The sequence below is a fragment of the Melospiza melodia genome, chromosome 4 (genome assembly GCF_035770615.1).
Source record: "Melospiza melodia melodia isolate bMelMel2 chromosome 4, bMelMel2.pri, whole genome shotgun sequence".
NCBI classification, from domain to species: domain Eukaryota; kingdom Metazoa; phylum Chordata; class Aves; order Passeriformes; family Passerellidae; genus Melospiza; species Melospiza melodia.
The window spans coordinates 12,835,321-12,852,450 of NC_086197.1; the positions used below are offsets into that span (position 1 = coordinate 12,835,321).

General features: G+C 38.4%; 1 protein-coding gene across 1 annotated transcript in view; it reads left to right on the forward strand.

The window, feature by feature from the left end:
• ATXN10 (ataxin 10) overlaps nucleotides 1-17,130 on the forward strand; it is a 74,611-nt gene that overhangs the window by 26,680 nt on the left and 30,801 nt on the right. Inside the window, exons 6-9 of the mRNA XM_063153942.1 lie at nucleotides 6,137-6,217; nucleotides 10,477-10,642; nucleotides 14,335-14,443; nucleotides 15,395-15,564. Of these exons, the coding sequence (XP_063010012.1) occupies nucleotides 6,137-6,217; nucleotides 10,477-10,642; nucleotides 14,335-14,443; nucleotides 15,395-15,564 (526 nt within the window). The remainder of the gene's footprint in view (nucleotides 1-6,136; nucleotides 6,218-10,476; nucleotides 10,643-14,334; nucleotides 14,444-15,394; nucleotides 15,565-17,130) is intronic.

Here is a 17,130-nt window from a genome sequence, read left to right on the forward strand (position 1 = left end):
CATCATTCTTTGCTGTGCAGTTGTCTTCTAGAAAACATGCTGTTCTTCACAAAGTGAGCTGCTGTCTCCTAAAATCTTAATAATTTTTCTACATCTTTTGGGTCTGCTTCTTCCATCCCTCTTTTCAATAATATATTTCTATCCAAAGAGATGAGCATGGTTTTCAAGCCCTTGTGTGTCAGTAATTTATTTTCTCTCTTCCATCTTTCCAGCATATCTCTGATGATACACAAATTTAATTCTGAACTGTTGATATAATGAGTTGAATATATATGAGTTGAATATGCCTGAAGCACTCAGTTGAAAGAAGGATCCCCCTGGGTCCCCAGTGCTGCCATAAAGAATTCCTGCTTTCTCATACTCAAACTGTGTTAGAAAGTTTCTATCAGGCCAATTTTGGTATCAATGCCATGGGCAAGGACAGCTTCCACTTTATGGCCTTCTCTGGACTTGCTCCAACAGTTTAAATGTGTTAATGTTTAAGTATCTTAAACACATAAGCAAACCTCCTCCATAAGCTGGTTCTTATTCTGGTGCTGCTTGCTTTCAACAGCCACTTCCTACCAAAGGATGCTGTCAGGAAATTTGACATATCCATCCTTTAGGAAAAGAGGCTGGAATATAACTGACTATATTCAAAATAACTGATAGGTATTTTCTAATCTGTGTCTGTGTGAATATTACCAAGACCTGAAGAGCCCTCTGTTGCAAACTCCCATGCAGTTCCAAAGAAATGCTCTGTCTTATTTTTTTTCAGTAATAGTTTTTCCTAAACACGTGCAGAGAGGCTTTGGCTCTGCAAGATTGTGGAGCCTTACAAAAGTTGTTTCTCTATGTTTCCACACAGATCCACATTCACTCCCTCTTGGGTTTGTGTTAATCAATAGCAAAGTATGTCACACAGTGTAGAAAGTATTTAGAAAAGAAACCAACAGAGAATGCCACATGAGATCTATTGTAGAATGTGAACCTGAAAAAGTATGTGTCTTTTAAAAATAATTAGGAAAAAGTAGTAAAAAAAATGCATTGTAATTTATCCTAACCACAATCAATGTGTGTTCTAAAAGCTGTTTATTTTAGAAATACCTTGGTGGCTCCATTAGAGATGAGAGTATAGCTTGTGTCATCAGTTTTTCCACGTGTGTGCATGGGGCAGTTCAGCCAATATGGATAGGAAAAACAGGTTGTATTTTTGATTCCTGAAGAGCAAAGTACAAAAATCCTCCATTTTAAAAGAAGAGACATAATGTGCTTTTTTGGCTTTCAGAAAAATGATATTAGGAGTGTGGTCAGCTGTTTGGCATTGCAGTAAGTTTTGCTGAACATCCACTTTCTCTTTTTGAAACCACAGCACAATGATTACTGTAAAGATTAGGATGTGGGGCTACCCCTCCCCAATTTTTTTGCCTTTGGGTTTTTTTGTCCTGGCTTATGGAAATATGTGTGGACAGAAACTGGTACTCCTGTGGCAAGGAGTCTCAACTATGGGCAAGATTTAAAGGCAAGGATAGAACTCTTCAGTGCTGCTCTTTTTGCTTAATTGGGGTGTGGGGGTGTGTATGTGTGGGGGGTGAAGTAATTTATTTTTTCATTGGGCTGGCAACTCAGTTTCTTCTGTCAAACAATTTAGGATGTCCTCTACCCACTTCTTTTGTTCTCCAGAAAATAATTATTTTTTAATTCCAGGAAAGTTGAAGTTACGTTGCAGGTTCCAAGTTCAGCTGTGGTTTTAAATAGTACTGACACTTGGAAAAGTTTCCTTAATTTTAGAGATCTGAGTAACTTCTACTTTGTTTGCAATAGCAGTGAATTGGCACAGATTTCCTCAGTCTTTCAAAGCTCAGCCTCATACATTTAATTATCTTGTCACCTCTTTCTTCTTGTGCATATTGTGGAGAGGGGAGCAGGAAGTGCTATTAGCCATTGCTAATCATCTTCCATTTATTTCTTGGTAGCTCTTCAGAAAAAAATTATTTCAGTTTTACATATAAATTAGATTTAATCTCTGTTTAGTGCCTTTCAGTGGGAATATCCTCTGAATCAGAGAAATACTTCACATAATTTGAATTTAGTCCTGTAGACCTCAGAGTTTACTTGGTGGGGGCTGTCATGGCCAGTAGGGAGGATGCTTTCACCAGGGAATGCCTTTGGAAGATGGAAGGATGCTCACTGTTGTGCTTGGTTCAGCACAGGAGGAGAGGGGTATTGTGATGTTTGATGTTTGATAGGACCAAGCCTTCCATATGAAAATGTGTTTCTTTATTCTCCTTCTGAGTGAGAGCTGCTGGTGTGGGAATGGGGTGAATTACTTCTTTTCTAGGGATTTTATGACAGCACACGTTCCATTTGTTATTGAATGGCTTCATACTCATAATTGTTTATTTAAATGGTTTTGGTAGTGTTATTCTATTCTTGTGCAAGGATGAAATGTGCTTCTTCTAAAATGTGCTCTGATTCCAAATAATTCCTCATGAGGCATATTGCCTTTTTAGCATCTAAAAAGGCTGGTGATGAGAGTTTGAAGGTTGGCTGAAAATAGCTGAACTTTCTTCTTTACTTTTCTTCAAAATGTGGATGATTTATTACATTTGTTTGTTAAATTACAGTAAAAAGATAGCTATTTAATTCTTACTAAATATTTTGGATAGAGTGGCATTATTGTAGGGTGATGAAAAATGCTTTTGGCTTTGAGATTGAAAAAGAAGTTTGCTGATCAAATAGAGAATTGCCATGTCTTGTTCTTTGTACTTGGAAAACATGTGGAGTTTTCTTCCTCTTTTCCTGAGTCTGAGGAAATTGTTCCCTGAATTTGCTAATGGGATAAAATCAACTTAATATGGAGCATGACATTTGATGATAAAGTTGATTGCTTACACCCAGCTTTGATTGGAGCAAGCTTAGTGGCCATCTGGAATACACTGAGTGCAAATGTAGCGAATACCACTTTGTCTTGGCTGCTTTGGAACTGCAGTTTGGTACAATACAGCCCTTGTGCTGTTATAAAGTCTTTGAACATCTCCTCCTGTATTTATCTACTATGGAAGCACTTGATTTTTTTAGGATTTTAGCCAAACAGTTTTTAAAGAGTCAAGAAGATTGGCATATTTAACACTATTCATTTCTTACTGTGTTACGCTTGCATAACAGCTTTAATTTTCATGATTTCCTTCACTAAATTACAGTCGTCTTCAGTTTATTCCAGTGGTTCTGCTGTTGGCCCCCAAAGAGAGTTTAAATCTCCTACCAAAGCCTTTTGTGTGCATTTGAAATGCCATGTTCAGTCAGTAACCCAAAACTGAATATCTTTTTATATTTCAGAATTGTGGATGATCTTACTTTTCCTCTTCTTTTCTCGTGCCACAAATGAAAAACAGGAGTGCTGAGAGGACTAAAGATAGTACACTGAATTTGCTGCATCCTTGCTTGGCTACCTCCAAAATTGCAAGGCATGGTGAAGGAGTTGGAAGTGCTTTACTCCATTATTAGTTCTTCTGTTATCTCTTGGTGGTGATGCTCATGCTCTGTTCTTCATGATACAGTAGTGCAGAAAGTGGATAAGGTAAAAGGGACACTTTAATATAGAAGCAGATATTTCATAAATCACACACTGGTTTGGGTTGGAATGGATCTTAAAGGTCATCTCCTTCCTTAAATCATCTCTCCTGCCATGGTCAGTGACATCTTCCACTATCCCAGGTTGCTCCAAGCCCTGTCCAGCCTGGCCTTGGGCACTTCCAGGGATGGAGCAGCCACAGCTTTTTGTTTTCTCAGGTTTTGCATCACATCATGAAACCAGAAGGTAAGAATCAGAAATTTTAGTCTTAAAATATTCCAAGCTCCTCAAGCAGTAGAGGTCTAATCCACAGACTGTGCAAAATACACGTGAGGAAATGCAGCACTGACCCAAGGAACACCTGAACTATGGGAATTCCACTTGCAGTAGTGATTGATCAGGAGCATGAACCTAGTAGCAGCAGATCTTTTTCTGTGATAATTATTGATCACTTTTTAATTATAAGACAAGTAGGCAAGAAGGTTTCCTCAATGTAGTCTTAAATGTGCAAGTTAAGCTTTAAATTAAATAGCCCCAATTGCAAAATAGAAAATTGGGCTTCAGGCTGTCTCCTCAAATGCACTTTTTACTCTATTGCATTGTCAGCTGAAATTTGTACATTTTTAGGCCAAGGTCTGTGTTCTGCACAGCACTGATCTGTTCTTCTGCAGCTCCACACAAAACTTTGTGGTTCTGCTTAAATCCATGGGGAATGAAGTTGGTTGTGACAATTCTGAAGGTCTAACTGTGGATGGCTGTGAGATGTCAGTTCAGGAGCTGTGGAGGAGTTGCCCTTGAGTGCCCTGCTGATGGCTCCACTTGGGTGTTACAGCTGAGTCTGCCCAGCTCAGTTGGATACATTCATGCTGCTGACTTTGAATCTTCCTGTTTTCTGAAATCTGTATTGAAAAACTCTTGGATCAATGCAACACTCATCATCATGCCATTTTTAAGTTGATGATTCCTTACACCTCTGCATTTTTTTTTAATGAATGAATGTGCGAATATCAGTAAAAAGAAGTGCAGTAGAAAATAGTTTTTCTTCCTTCCCCTCTTAAAAATGTCAAGTTTTCAGTAACTGAGTCAGATGCTGGCTATGTCCACAGTTAGGATTAGAAATACAATAGCTATTAATCTTTTGGACCTCTTATTCTCCTACTTGCCCACTTGGCATTGAGTACATGTCCAAAAAATACTTTGTTACAGCTGGAAGGCTTTGTTGTGATCTTATTAGCTATGTAATAGATTATGGCTATGCAAAATAAAGGCTGTCAGCAAAGGGAAGGCTAGGGAGGAGGTGGAGGGAGTATTGAAATCACTTCATTTTAGCTGTTCTTTCTCTGTAGCTTCATCAGCTTAGAGGATGCTCTGAGATTCACCTTGTAATTATTGTAGCCTAGACAAGCTACTTTAAAAATGTATCATCTAGTTTGAGGGTACCTAAGCACCACAAATATCACTGGTAGTGCTCCTGGGGGTGATTTGAAGAGCTAAATACTTTTACCTACTTTGTTTTTTTCCCCATAACTGGGATTATGAATCTGGGTTGAAATTAAATGAGTGTCACCTGCTATGGATGGTGCTTGGGAGAGCAAACAGTGAAAATACTGGCATTAGCACAAGGCCAAGGCTGAGCATATTTTCCAGAGAAAGTATTAAGAAGAAAGAATGAGCCATTGCCAGTTTTGGGTAGATTGTTTTTTAAAGAGACTCTTTTTTGAGCAATGTAGGTATCATAGACCCCTTGCAACATTTTGGTGAAGAGAAAGAGGGAACCAGTGACCAGTTTGTCAACTTTTAGTCATTTGTTGGTCTTTTTGTATTCCAGACAGAAACCCCAAATGTGGTGTGAGAAAGGAAAGTGGAGATAATTTATTACAAAATACACTTCACTGGATTTTGACTGGCAAGGTCCTTGTGTTAAAGTTAGGGGTGTCTTGTGCAGGGCCAGTAGTTGAACTTCATGATCTTTGTAGGTCCCTTTCAGAATATGAGACTCTATGATTCTATATCTACCTGCCTTGTAAAGCAAGCACTTAGAATTGATTCTCTGCTTAGATTTCTATTACACAAGGAGGGTATGTTTTTGAAGTTGAGAAAAGTGCTTTGCTGCCTTGCATCTGACAAAGAAGTTCCCATTTGCTTTGATGCTTTGTTAGATTGCCCTTTTTTAAAGAAAAATCACTATATTATTTCGGCACTTTTTTGACTGTTTGGGCTTACAGATAGTGTTGTGATGAATAGAATAATAATTTTCAAGCTTGAATTTTGTCTTTTTGTATAAACCATTGGATGAGTGTTTCATTGTTTGAATTGTGGTGTATATAACTGGCCTAAGACTCCAGCCAGCTTTTATTCAAGCATGTGAGTAAAAGTGTGCTGAACTGATGAGAAATGGGCGTTGCTATGTTAAAGGAAAAACTGCAGGACAGTATGCAATTATTTTGTGTCAATTTGTATCTATTAGTGAGTAGCACCAAAAGCACAACATTAATCTACAAGTAAAACTAACCAGCACCATTTGGAGTAAATGTGGATGCTGCTTTTATAGCTCTAATAAGACTTCCTTTTCTTTTCCCTTAGGTTCCTGATTGTTACAGAACATTTGCTGAAATGTCCAGAGCTGGTAAAAGCCCTCTATGCCAAACTGAGCAATCAAGAAAGGTAACCCCAAAACCAGTGTGGCTTTTAGTATTTAGCATTCCATATAGAGTATCCTGTTCACATGATTGAAAAACTGTGTGGTTTCATAGTTGGCACAAAATCTCTAAATACATGTTTCTATGTCAGTAATGGTTTTAAATTGGTTGGTTAACATTACAGCTTAGCCACAACTGGCAGTGATTTATGTAGGGTTGCAGAATCCAGGTTGGCGCCATTACTTGGTAAAGACATACTTCACACACAAAAAAGGACAGGATTTCATGCCTGGGTCTTGATTTCATAAGAGCACCACACCCTGCAGAGTTTTACAGCTCGATTAGAAATGTCCAGAGCTCTTCATACTTCTGTTGTTGTGTCCAGAAATTAAGAGGAAGCCTTTAAGAAAGATGGAAGTGTGTCTCAGGCTGGTTAGCAGAACCTCCAAAACATAGATGAGGAGATGCCTGTGATTACTTAGTCTTTAACGTTTCCACTGTTGAAAAGCTTCAACAAACCTTCACCTTGGAAAAGCATTGATAGCTTCCTTCAAGTGTTAGGGTAAATGTGTGCTGAATTGATGGGAAATGGCCACTGCTATAATGGAAAAATGCTCATTGCTTTAATAGGGAATTGAGGAAGATTAAAAAAGATACTTTATTAAGACAATCAAATTTGGGAAACACTGCTAGAAATCTGCAGCTCCTCCAACTGCTTGCAGATTTTGTGGTCTCATTTATGTGTTTAATGTGCCTACATTGTTCTGCATCCACCCAGGGAAGCTGCAAGTTCCTCTCTAGTTTTTGCAGGTGAAAGACCAAGCACTAAATGAAACAGTGCCTTTGTGGCTTTTTCTGTGTTTTGTGTTATTTCCAGTGTTACCACAGGTCAGGGTTCAGGTACTGATTGGAGATTATAAGAACACTGATCTACAGTTGCTCACAAATTTACCAGTTTTTATTTAATATGATGCTTGCAAGTATCATTTGAAGATGAAAGAAATGAAAGTTTTCAGGAAGGGCCTAATTTGTCTCATGGAACCATTGCTGTCAGGGAAGTGTTTCAGGAAGGAGAAGCCTCAGTCACAGAGGAAGAATGTCCCAAGTGTCTGTCCCTTGCTAAGAGATTATAAACAAAGCACATTTGGTGCAAACATTGTGTGATGCTAAGAAAATCAATAGAATTGTACACTGCTAGTTATAGGCTTAGTGAGGCAGCCTTTTATTGTGTAGTAATGAGCTTCCAGATTTAAACTGCATTTAAATTCTGTTGTTTATTTGCAAGCTGCAGGAAACAGAAATTTGTTTTACTGATGACTGCAAATACCTTATAGTGGCTGTTCTAAGTTTATGCTAGTTTAGTCAGCTTCAGGAGGAACTGATTTAAATTTGGCTAGGGGAAAAAAAAAACTGCAAGAGATTCACAAAAGATCTCCCTCAATAGTGCCTAAAGAAAAGGAAGATGACGTGGCATGATTATTTCCAAACAGAATTGTAAATATAATACACAGAATTAGATTTGAGATACTGAACTGAGTATTGCAAAAAGTCAGCTGGTACTGGCAGTTGTCATATTTTTTGTATTTAGCTGCAGGCAAACAAGTAGGAGATGCTGTCATTTGAATGGCTGAACAGTTGTGAGATCATTGATAAAAGAAATGGGAAAATTGCATTGTCTGGGAGAACTAACTTTGAAAAATTAGGCTGAATCTTGAAAGAAAACTGAGAGAAATAATAGAAAAAGGAATGTAAGGGAACTTGCACCAGAATAAAGCACTGCACTCTCAGGAAACTACTGGCTGAATAGCAAGACTTGCTTGAAATTCAGGGAAAGATGGGCATGTTCTGAATGACTGTGCCTGGAAGAAAACTCAGGAAAATGGTTTGACTTGAATGCCTAAAGAGACCAGAAAATTTCAAAAGAAATTAACTTCAGGTAGTGTTTTAAAGAAGGACTGCAGTTGTTGAAAAAGGCTTCCATTCATATTGCAAGGGGAAGAGTAGTGCAAAAAAATTTCCCTATTCACCATTTAATTTATTAATTTGGGTTTATGGAAGTGTGGTGAATCTCCAACTTGTTTACAAAAGGATTGCTTGTCAGTTTTAAACATTTATTATTTGGATTACTGGTGCAAGAAGCACTGACTAGAATCCTGTCAAGCAGAAGATAGCATTTGTTTTGGGTTTGCAGGGCCTGGTTTTGGTAGCAGGGGGATTACAGGGGTGGCTCCTGTGAGAAGCTTCTGGAAGCTTCCTCCATGTCTGGCAGAGCCAATCCCAGGCAGCTCCAAAGATTGACATGCTTCAGGACAAGGCTGGGAAAATTAGAAGTGATGGTAAAGCCTCTGTGATAACATATTTAAGAAGAAGGGAAAAAATTATTGCATAGTTGTAATTGCAGCCAGAGAAGAGTGGAGTGAGGATGTGTGAGACAAACGGCTCTGCAGACACCAAGGTCAGTGAAGAAGGAGGGCAGGAGGTGTTCCAGGCAGGAGAAACAGTGGGTGATGAACTGAGCATCACCCCCATTGCCTGTCTCCCTTCACCATTGGGGTAGGAGATAGAGCTGGAAATAAGAGAGGGAGGTGTTTTTAAGGTTTTATTTTACTTTTCATTATTCTGCTGTGATTTTACTAGTAATAAATTTAAATTATATCTCTGATTTCAAGCCTGTTTTACCCATGACAGTATTTGATGAATGATCTCTCGTGGTCCTTATCTAAATCCATGAACCCTTTGTGAAGTTTTCTCTCTTCTGTCCAGCTAATGGGGGCAGGAGAGGGGAGGGAAGTGAGAGGGTGGCTTTGGTAGGTGCCTGGCATCTGGCCAGGGTCAACCCACTGAAATACTGGAATAGTTCCTTTGTTCATCAGGTCTGTGACCAGCCTATGTTCTTAGCTGAGCATGTGCTTGAAAGGTTCTAAACTTGGTGAAAACTGACATGTCAAGCCCTGTGTTGGGGGAAAATGACAGATCTATGAGTGTGGATTTTGTATAGGATGCCAAATGGGAAAGCCTTTGTTCAGTGGGGGTGCTGGGGAGCTGGACTGTGGTTGTTTGGAGGTGGGCAGGGTTACCTGGCTGTATTAACCTGCAGGGCAAAGAGACAGTGAGCAGAGCCCCTGAGAGGCTGCTCCAGCTTCCTGCCCTTTGCCAAGGGTGCCGGCCCCACTTCTGTGCTCCTGTGTTGGAAAAGCTTTCTGTCCTCCTCCAGATAATAGTTTAATGCAGCTGTATTAATGACACTGAGAATTGAGTTTAGCAAGGACTAAGTAGCTGTTTTGTGATTAATAGAGGTGGGTTCTTGGAGGTTAATAAAGCAGTGACCGAGTTTTTTCCACAGAAAAAGACATTTCTCTTCCTCTTCTGACAACCTGCTTGGTAAATTTAAAAGAAAAAAGCATTTGAGCTATTCCACCTGTTTGAATGTCATTTGTTCCATCTGAATTTCAAATATTTCACTGGAAGAAAATCCTGAGCTGGCTTTTGAATTAATTTAGTAAAGAGTGTTCTTAGAGGAAGGGCAGTGAGACTTCACCAGTCTCTGTGTGCTGGACTGGGGCAGGGACCTGTGGGAGAGCCTCTGCCATGTCCAAGTCCTATTTCCACAAAATGTTTCTAGTTTGCCCTGACAGCATGAAAGGACATTGGAAATAAAATAACATTAAAGCTGTTAAAATCCCAACCCAGGCAGATTTCGTACAGCAGCTTCATTATGTGTCTCATTACTCACCAACTTCATACATTGAATATCTCTGAGTGGTAATGAGTGATTAACTTGGATTTGCTTAGTCCATCTAGTAACAATTGTAAAATTATTATAAAGAGCTATGTGCTTATCAATTTTTATTTTCCCTGGTTTGGGATTGTGGTGGAAAGTTAGTGAAGGACTATGATAAAGGACTGTGAAAACCTGTATTTTTCAAACAAACTGTCAAATAGTCTGTGCTTATTTTGCTGTGCTGAACAACTTACAACAGCTGGTTTGCTGGAAAATTTAGATATAGGGAATATGCAATCTCAGTAATGTTTTGTTACAACATAAGAAAATACAAATTGAAATAGACCTGAGAAAAATATTGACTGTCTGGCCAGATTGTATTTATTGAATGATGAATTCAATTAATTCTGTACAGAAAAAAAAATCCCATCAGACAGAAACTGATTGCCAGTATTCATACTTTTATCTTTTTAACTACTTATTTATCATTTTTAACTGTTTGTTCTACTGATAATGGTACATGGCTCAATGAATCTGGGTAACAAATTGTTTTCTGTCTCCAGAGTTACTCTGTTAGAGCTGATGATGGTGAAAGTAAGTGAGAAGAACCCAGTTAGCAGTGAAGAAATGAACGTGTTTGTGAGACATGCTGACTTCCTTGCAGACTGCTTCCAGGAGAAATGTGGAGCTGTGCTCAAGTTGACTGCTGCAGCAGCTGCAGAAGATGAGGTATGACTGGTAACCATTGAAGTACCAGAATTTGATGTGGTAAATCCTCATTGCCATGTTGCCCAGGTGGACACACATAACAGTATCTTTTCCAGTTTACCTTGGGAGGGCAGTGGCAGAGCACACAGTAGAGTCTGTAGGACAGCAGCCAAATTTTGCTTTTAATTTGAGGATGGCAAAGGATATGGTACATTAAAATAAGTCTACCCTGTTGTTAAATATTTCAAAATCTAAATAATAATAGTTCAAGTTGTCACATATTTGGATATTTTATTATCCTACCGAGCATCACTTCTGTAATTTATTTGAGTTGTCAGCTGTGATTTATTCTAATTTAGAAGGGCATGTAGTGACAGGACAAGGGACAATGGCTTCACACTGATGTAGAGTTAGATGTTAGGAAGAAATTCTTCCTTGTGAGGGTGGTGAGGCCCTGGCACAGGGTGCCCAGAGCAGCTGTGGCTGCCCCAGCCCTGGCAGTGCCCAAGGCCAGGCTGGACAGGGCTTGGAGCAGCCTGGGATAGGGGAAGGTGTCCCTGCCCATGGCAGGGGTGGAACAGGATGGGCTTTAGGGTCCCTCCCAACTCAGACCATGACTGAGATGAGCTCAGTTGGGCAGAGCATGGTGCTGGTAACACCAAGGTTGTGGGTTTGACCGTTCACCTCAGAGCTGGACTTGATGACCCTTGTGGCTACCTTTCAGCCCAGAATATTTAGTTATTCAGTGGTGACCCTGTGATTCAAATATTAACCAAACCAAAAATATTTATTCTGTTCATAGATGGGAAGCAGTAATATACATGTAGTCAGAATCATTTTAATGTCAATCATTAGATCATTTTAATCCAAAACTAATATGCAATAGTTTCACTTCTAGAAACTCTAGAGAAGAAGTGTCATAAATAATTTACTATCAAAGTAAAAAAACATTTATCTTAAATGCTCTTATATGATAATCTTAAAAAGTGTTGGACTTACTTGGGGTTTTTTTGTTTAAATAGGCACAAGGATTTTAAAAGTAGGTTTGAGACGTGTTGTGAAGAAATACCATAAATCACTTTATGGGGAGTTGGTAGTTGGATGTGTTAAAAAAACCAAAACAGAAACCAGCAAGCAAAAAATCTCTTCTTATCTGTCCAAGAAACACAGCCTTCCCCACTGCCCCAGCTGTTTAGTCTAAGTTATGTCAGATAACTTAATTGACTACTTCTGGAAAAGGTACTAACTTGGCTGTGAGAGGACATACACTGAGACAATTCCATCTTTACTTTTTTTCCCTGCCTTCCTTTTTTATTTTTTTTTTTTATCCTTTGTGGTTACTTTCCAAACAATTTTCTGTGGTTTCAGTCGTTGAAAAAAACTGTTTGCACACCAGAAGGAGGTCTCTGTCCAACCAGAAGGTGCTGGGACAGCAGTATTGTGAATATTACTGCATAAGTTGCCCTGCTTGACACTGACTTCTCATTCTTCTCTCACATAAACAAGAGGTATAAGTTGAGTATCACTGTTTGGTGGGAAAATGGGACTCATTGAATGAACAGAAAATATAAGTCCTAATAGATGAATAAATGGAGGGCAATATGTGTGCATGCATATCTGTGTACACATTTGTTCACAACATATTATTGCCATGGGGAAAGAGAAATGCCAGTCCAGATTCATAAAACTCTTTTCTTACAAGAATTTACAAAGAATTGCACCAATTTCTCCTCATTTGTATAAGTATTTTTAGGTTTTTCATAGCAGTTGTGTTTAACTGCAAAAAATGTGGTTGTGCATGTAGAGTCTGTCATTAAAAATGCTTTAGGCAACATCTGTGATGCTCAGCCTGGCTTTGCCTGGCCTTTTCTGTGGCCCACAAGCCAAGTGCCTTGCTCAGGCCATGTCTGCAGTAGTAAGCTGCCTTGGACTCCAGAACTCTGAGACCACATTTAAAAACTTTTGGGAACAGTCCTTGCACTGGCCTGACTCCCAGAATGTTGTCTGGGTGTCCCATCCACTGTTTAATTTGTTAAGTGTAGACACTGCTTTGTTTTCTTAAGGAACATCAGGTCTTGTAGCTTGCATCTTAAACCCATGAGCAGCTAATCATATGCTTTTGCAGTGCTTAAACCAATGTTTAAAATAGCTTTTCCATTCTAGGCCTGACTTGAGCATCAGTTTGCTTGCACTAACTTTCAACCATACTTCCAAAATAAAACCCTTCCCTGGACTTAGTTCATCTCTTTATAAGGAACATCTTTTCTGCATCTTTCTCTAAATATGTTGATTTTTAAAAGTCTTCAGTTATTTCATTATTTACTTTTCAGATTATATCCATAGCAAGATGTCTGTCAGAGTTCAAACCATTTTGGGTTTTGAAATTCAAAAGAAGTATTTTCCTTTACTGCCTTTCTTTTGTGCAGGTTGAGGGCAAAAAAAAACCCCAATTTGGAAAGTCAGCAGCAGGGAAGGAACACTTTTTTTAACTTAGCAAGTTTCAAATGAAATGAAAATACATTTCAAATTTCAAATGAAATTCAAATACATGAAAATTTGGGAGTTCTTTTATGGTTTTTAAATCATCTGTTCCTCTTAAAAATTGTAAAAAGCTGGTTACTGTCTCTTAAACGCAGTTGGGGTATTATTACTTTGCTGCTGTATTTAGAGTCTGTCTTTGTGCTGATGAAAGCAGTTTGTTGAATAATTTAGGACAAGGCTTGCAGTTTCCTACACCTGTAGAGTTCAAAAAACAAAAATACAGCTTTAGTACCTGGGCCCTATAGCAATTTGGTGTTTTCAAGGAGCAACAAATGAATATAATTGTAGTAATTAATTCCTGAACACTATTGTTGATGATTTGAATAACATTATATGGATCCAAAATACTACACTGTTGGTAAGTAAACCTTTTGTTTTTTCCTGGACCAGACAAGGCAGTAATAGTTATTGTGACCAATGTCTGAGCCTTTTCATGGCTACTTGCAGTTTATGTAACACTCCTGGAGTGGGATCATCTTGCAGTCACAGCCTGGCTTTTGTGGTGTTCCAAATTCTGTCATGTGCTCTTAAGGTATTTTCTGTAAGTGCTGGATTGTCATTTATAAGCAGGACCAACATATTCTGTGAGAAAAAATAGTTCTGTGGCTGAATAAATAATATGCAAATGAAATTGTGTCTCATCCCTAACCAAAATGCTGCATCTCTGATCACAATCCTATTTACCCAAGAATAATGTAAATTCTCACAGCCAAAGTTTGTTTGACCACAGAACTTTACAGAATTCCTGCGGATAACAAATTGGTGTCTTGCAGGCGGTGTTTGTGTCTTTAAAGTGGAACACTCAGACTGAATAAACTCAAAGAAAACATTTATACAGAAATAATTTTCTCAGCTAGTAATTTTCTGTATTTCTGCTTTTGGAAGCTACTGTGTTTTTGTTAAAATTTTATCCCTTATGGCTCTGTTTTGGTTCCCCCATGACTTTTCAGGCAGCTATAACACTAACTGTAGAAAAGAAATTATTGCAATCTAATACGTTATTGTTATTTTAGAAAGTTGCCCTAATTTTATATAAATTTATTCTTGGCAGTATGGAAGACCTGCACAGAACCTGAGGAGCTGAGAGTTCCTGTCCCCTGTTTACATTTCTGGGTTTATGTTTTTATGATAACCTTCATAAGCCATTTTCAGAAATGCAGTTTTCATTCCAGGAAGCCCTGGTGACAATTCGTCTTCTCGATGTGCTTTGTGAAATGACCTCAAACAGCAGCCAGCTGGAACATCTGCAGGCATTCCCTGGTTTGCTGGAAACAGCTGTAGGTGAGTGAACAGCCACAGGGCTTAACTGTTGGTGCTCAGTGGATGAAAACATGTTTTTCACCACTGGTGGTCGTTCTAATTCTGACCTTTGGATGAGATAAATAAATAGAAGATGGAGTTAATCTGCATATTCAAATATTTGATTTGTTCCTGGAAATTTTCTGCTTCTCCACTTTCTCTGTTGGCCTGTGTTGCCCAACAGAGCCTGGATTCAAGTGTCAGCAGTGTTCTTTCCTTACTGAAAGTATTGCAAAGGACAGCTGCTTCATACCTCCTTCCACTGGCTAAATGTGTAGAAGAGTTTCTTCCAGAAGTAGAAAAAGGACTTTTCCTCCATGCCTGTTCCCTTCTGTTTCCCAAATTTCTGAAATTTAAGTGCAATTTGAATGTTATTAACCAAATCCAGTGACTTTTAAAGGTCAGCTTTAAAGAAGCTAAGAAACAGCAAGGGAAGGACTGTACATAAATAAAATTATGCCAAGGTATTCCAGAGATGCTCAAGGGTGGAAGGAGGGGTGATACATAACATGAGCAGTGTTTTTTTTAAATTTTAGCACTTTGAGACTGAGATATGCTACCATTTTGTGAGAAAATTGTAAAAGTTTGTGTATTTTTGAGACAAATAGGTAAAAAATTAAAAAATAGAGAGGTTGAAACAGCTCTATTCTAACTCTTTAGGTGGAGATCAATAGCAGCAGCCATCAGCCTTCATGTGTCAACTATGTAAGGGTGTAAAAAATACTCAAAAATGCCTTCTGACATTGGGCTGGTCTTTTATGGTTGGTTATATTAGCCCAAATCACACAGTGAGGTAAACTTTCAAAGTTCTTTGACATGATGTGGAATATCAGAAATTACATTGCTTATTGTTGAACTCCACAATTAATAATAAAGCTCTGTGCCAAGTGAGACTGATTTTCTCATGGTAATGTATTAAAATATTTTCTCTAGATACCCTGAGATTAACTCACCTTGCTGGGAAGCAGGCTGTAAATATTTTCACTGCCACCCATGCTGTGACAGGGCAGGAGGAAATTTCACATCCAGCTGTTGGTTTCAAATCCCATCTCATTCGTTTGATTGGAAATCTGTGTTACAAGAATAAGGAAAACCAAGACAAGGTGAGCTTCTACATTTTTCTGGCACAGCTCCGATGTGTAAACGGATGCCTGAATATAGGGTAACTGAAATATAGTGTTGGTCTAGAAATTGATTTGTAAATTGTAGAATTGATTGTGTAAAGGAGGCTCTTTTTTTGTGCCTATGAATTACTATCACAATTATGCTGACTTTTTAATAACAATATAATGCTTGCCTGCCTACCTTTTGTTTCAGCCCTGTAGAATGCAAGCCAGTGCCTAATTCCTTTGTGATTTTCAGTTTTGCACCTTCTTTGAAAAGTCTGAAACTAAATTTCATCTTCACTTTGAAGGGAAATGGGTGTGATTTGTTGTATGAGCCTAATTTTAAATCTTTGAATTAGTCTAATATTTTTTCTCCCTTTTTCATATCACTTTAAAAATGAAGGTCTGCCTTTATCAAATCAAACCCTTTATCTTGTAATTCCTATATAGACAATCAGTTTTGTTTCCACAGTGGGGAAAAAGGAAACAGCAGCAAGCTTTAAATATTAATTTATTTTTTTTTTGAGTACTGAAAGATGTGGCTTTCCTCTAGGATTTGTTAGACTATCTTAGTTTCAGCAAGAAAAACACTTCCAAAAGTGTCTTTGTCTGACAAATTCTAGTAATATGATCCTCTGGATGGGTAATATGGGAATGATTTTCCACTTCGTCATTCATATTAAGAGTATGTAATCAAAGCTTTTAATATGTCTGAAAAATATTATTAATACTATTAGTAACTCTTGCTTAGCTGTGTCTCTGACCCATTATGATGTGATATGTGTTTGTGTAAGTAAAATACATTTTTGTGGAATACCTAATGATAGCAGAGGGGAGGGTGTTGCTTTCATTTTGAAAAGGTTAATTTTCAGCTTATTGTCCTTTTTGCTGGGATTTTCAAATGCCCCTGGAGCAATTAAGCATGCAGGCTTAATATTTTCAGTGGAAGTTGGGTATTAAAGTGGCTGTAAACTGCAGAGATGAAAAAAGGAAGTCTTCTGGGAGGAAAGAGAAAAGAAAAACACTTCTACTGTTAAAATTAATCTTAATAAAAGTAGCAAGTAAAACATCTGGATGCTATTTAGTGTATCTAAATTAGCTTGGATTTATATGTATATATAGATCTCTAAGCCAAATTGTTTTATATGATTCTGGCTTCCTAATTTGACGACTATTCTGCCTGAATATATGAACAAGATTTGACTTGTTTGGAATTCAGTTTTCAATTCCTTTTTTTCATGGGGGCAAGCTGTGCAACGAATCCACTTAGTTAGCAAAAGGTGCCAACATCCATAGATCAAACTGTGACCACCCAGACCCTCAACTTCATCTTCTTGCTGTAGTGATTATAAAATAGAAAAGCTCCTATTGAAGACACATGCTTTGTTTTTGCAGAGTCACAGAATAGTTTGGGTTGCAAGGGATTTTAAAGAGCATCTTGTTTCACCCCCTGCCATGGGCAGGGACACCTTCCACTATCCCAGGTTGCTCCAAGTCCTGTCCAGCCTGGCCTTGGGCACTGCCAGGGATGGGGCAGCCACAGCTGCTCTGGGCACCCTGTGC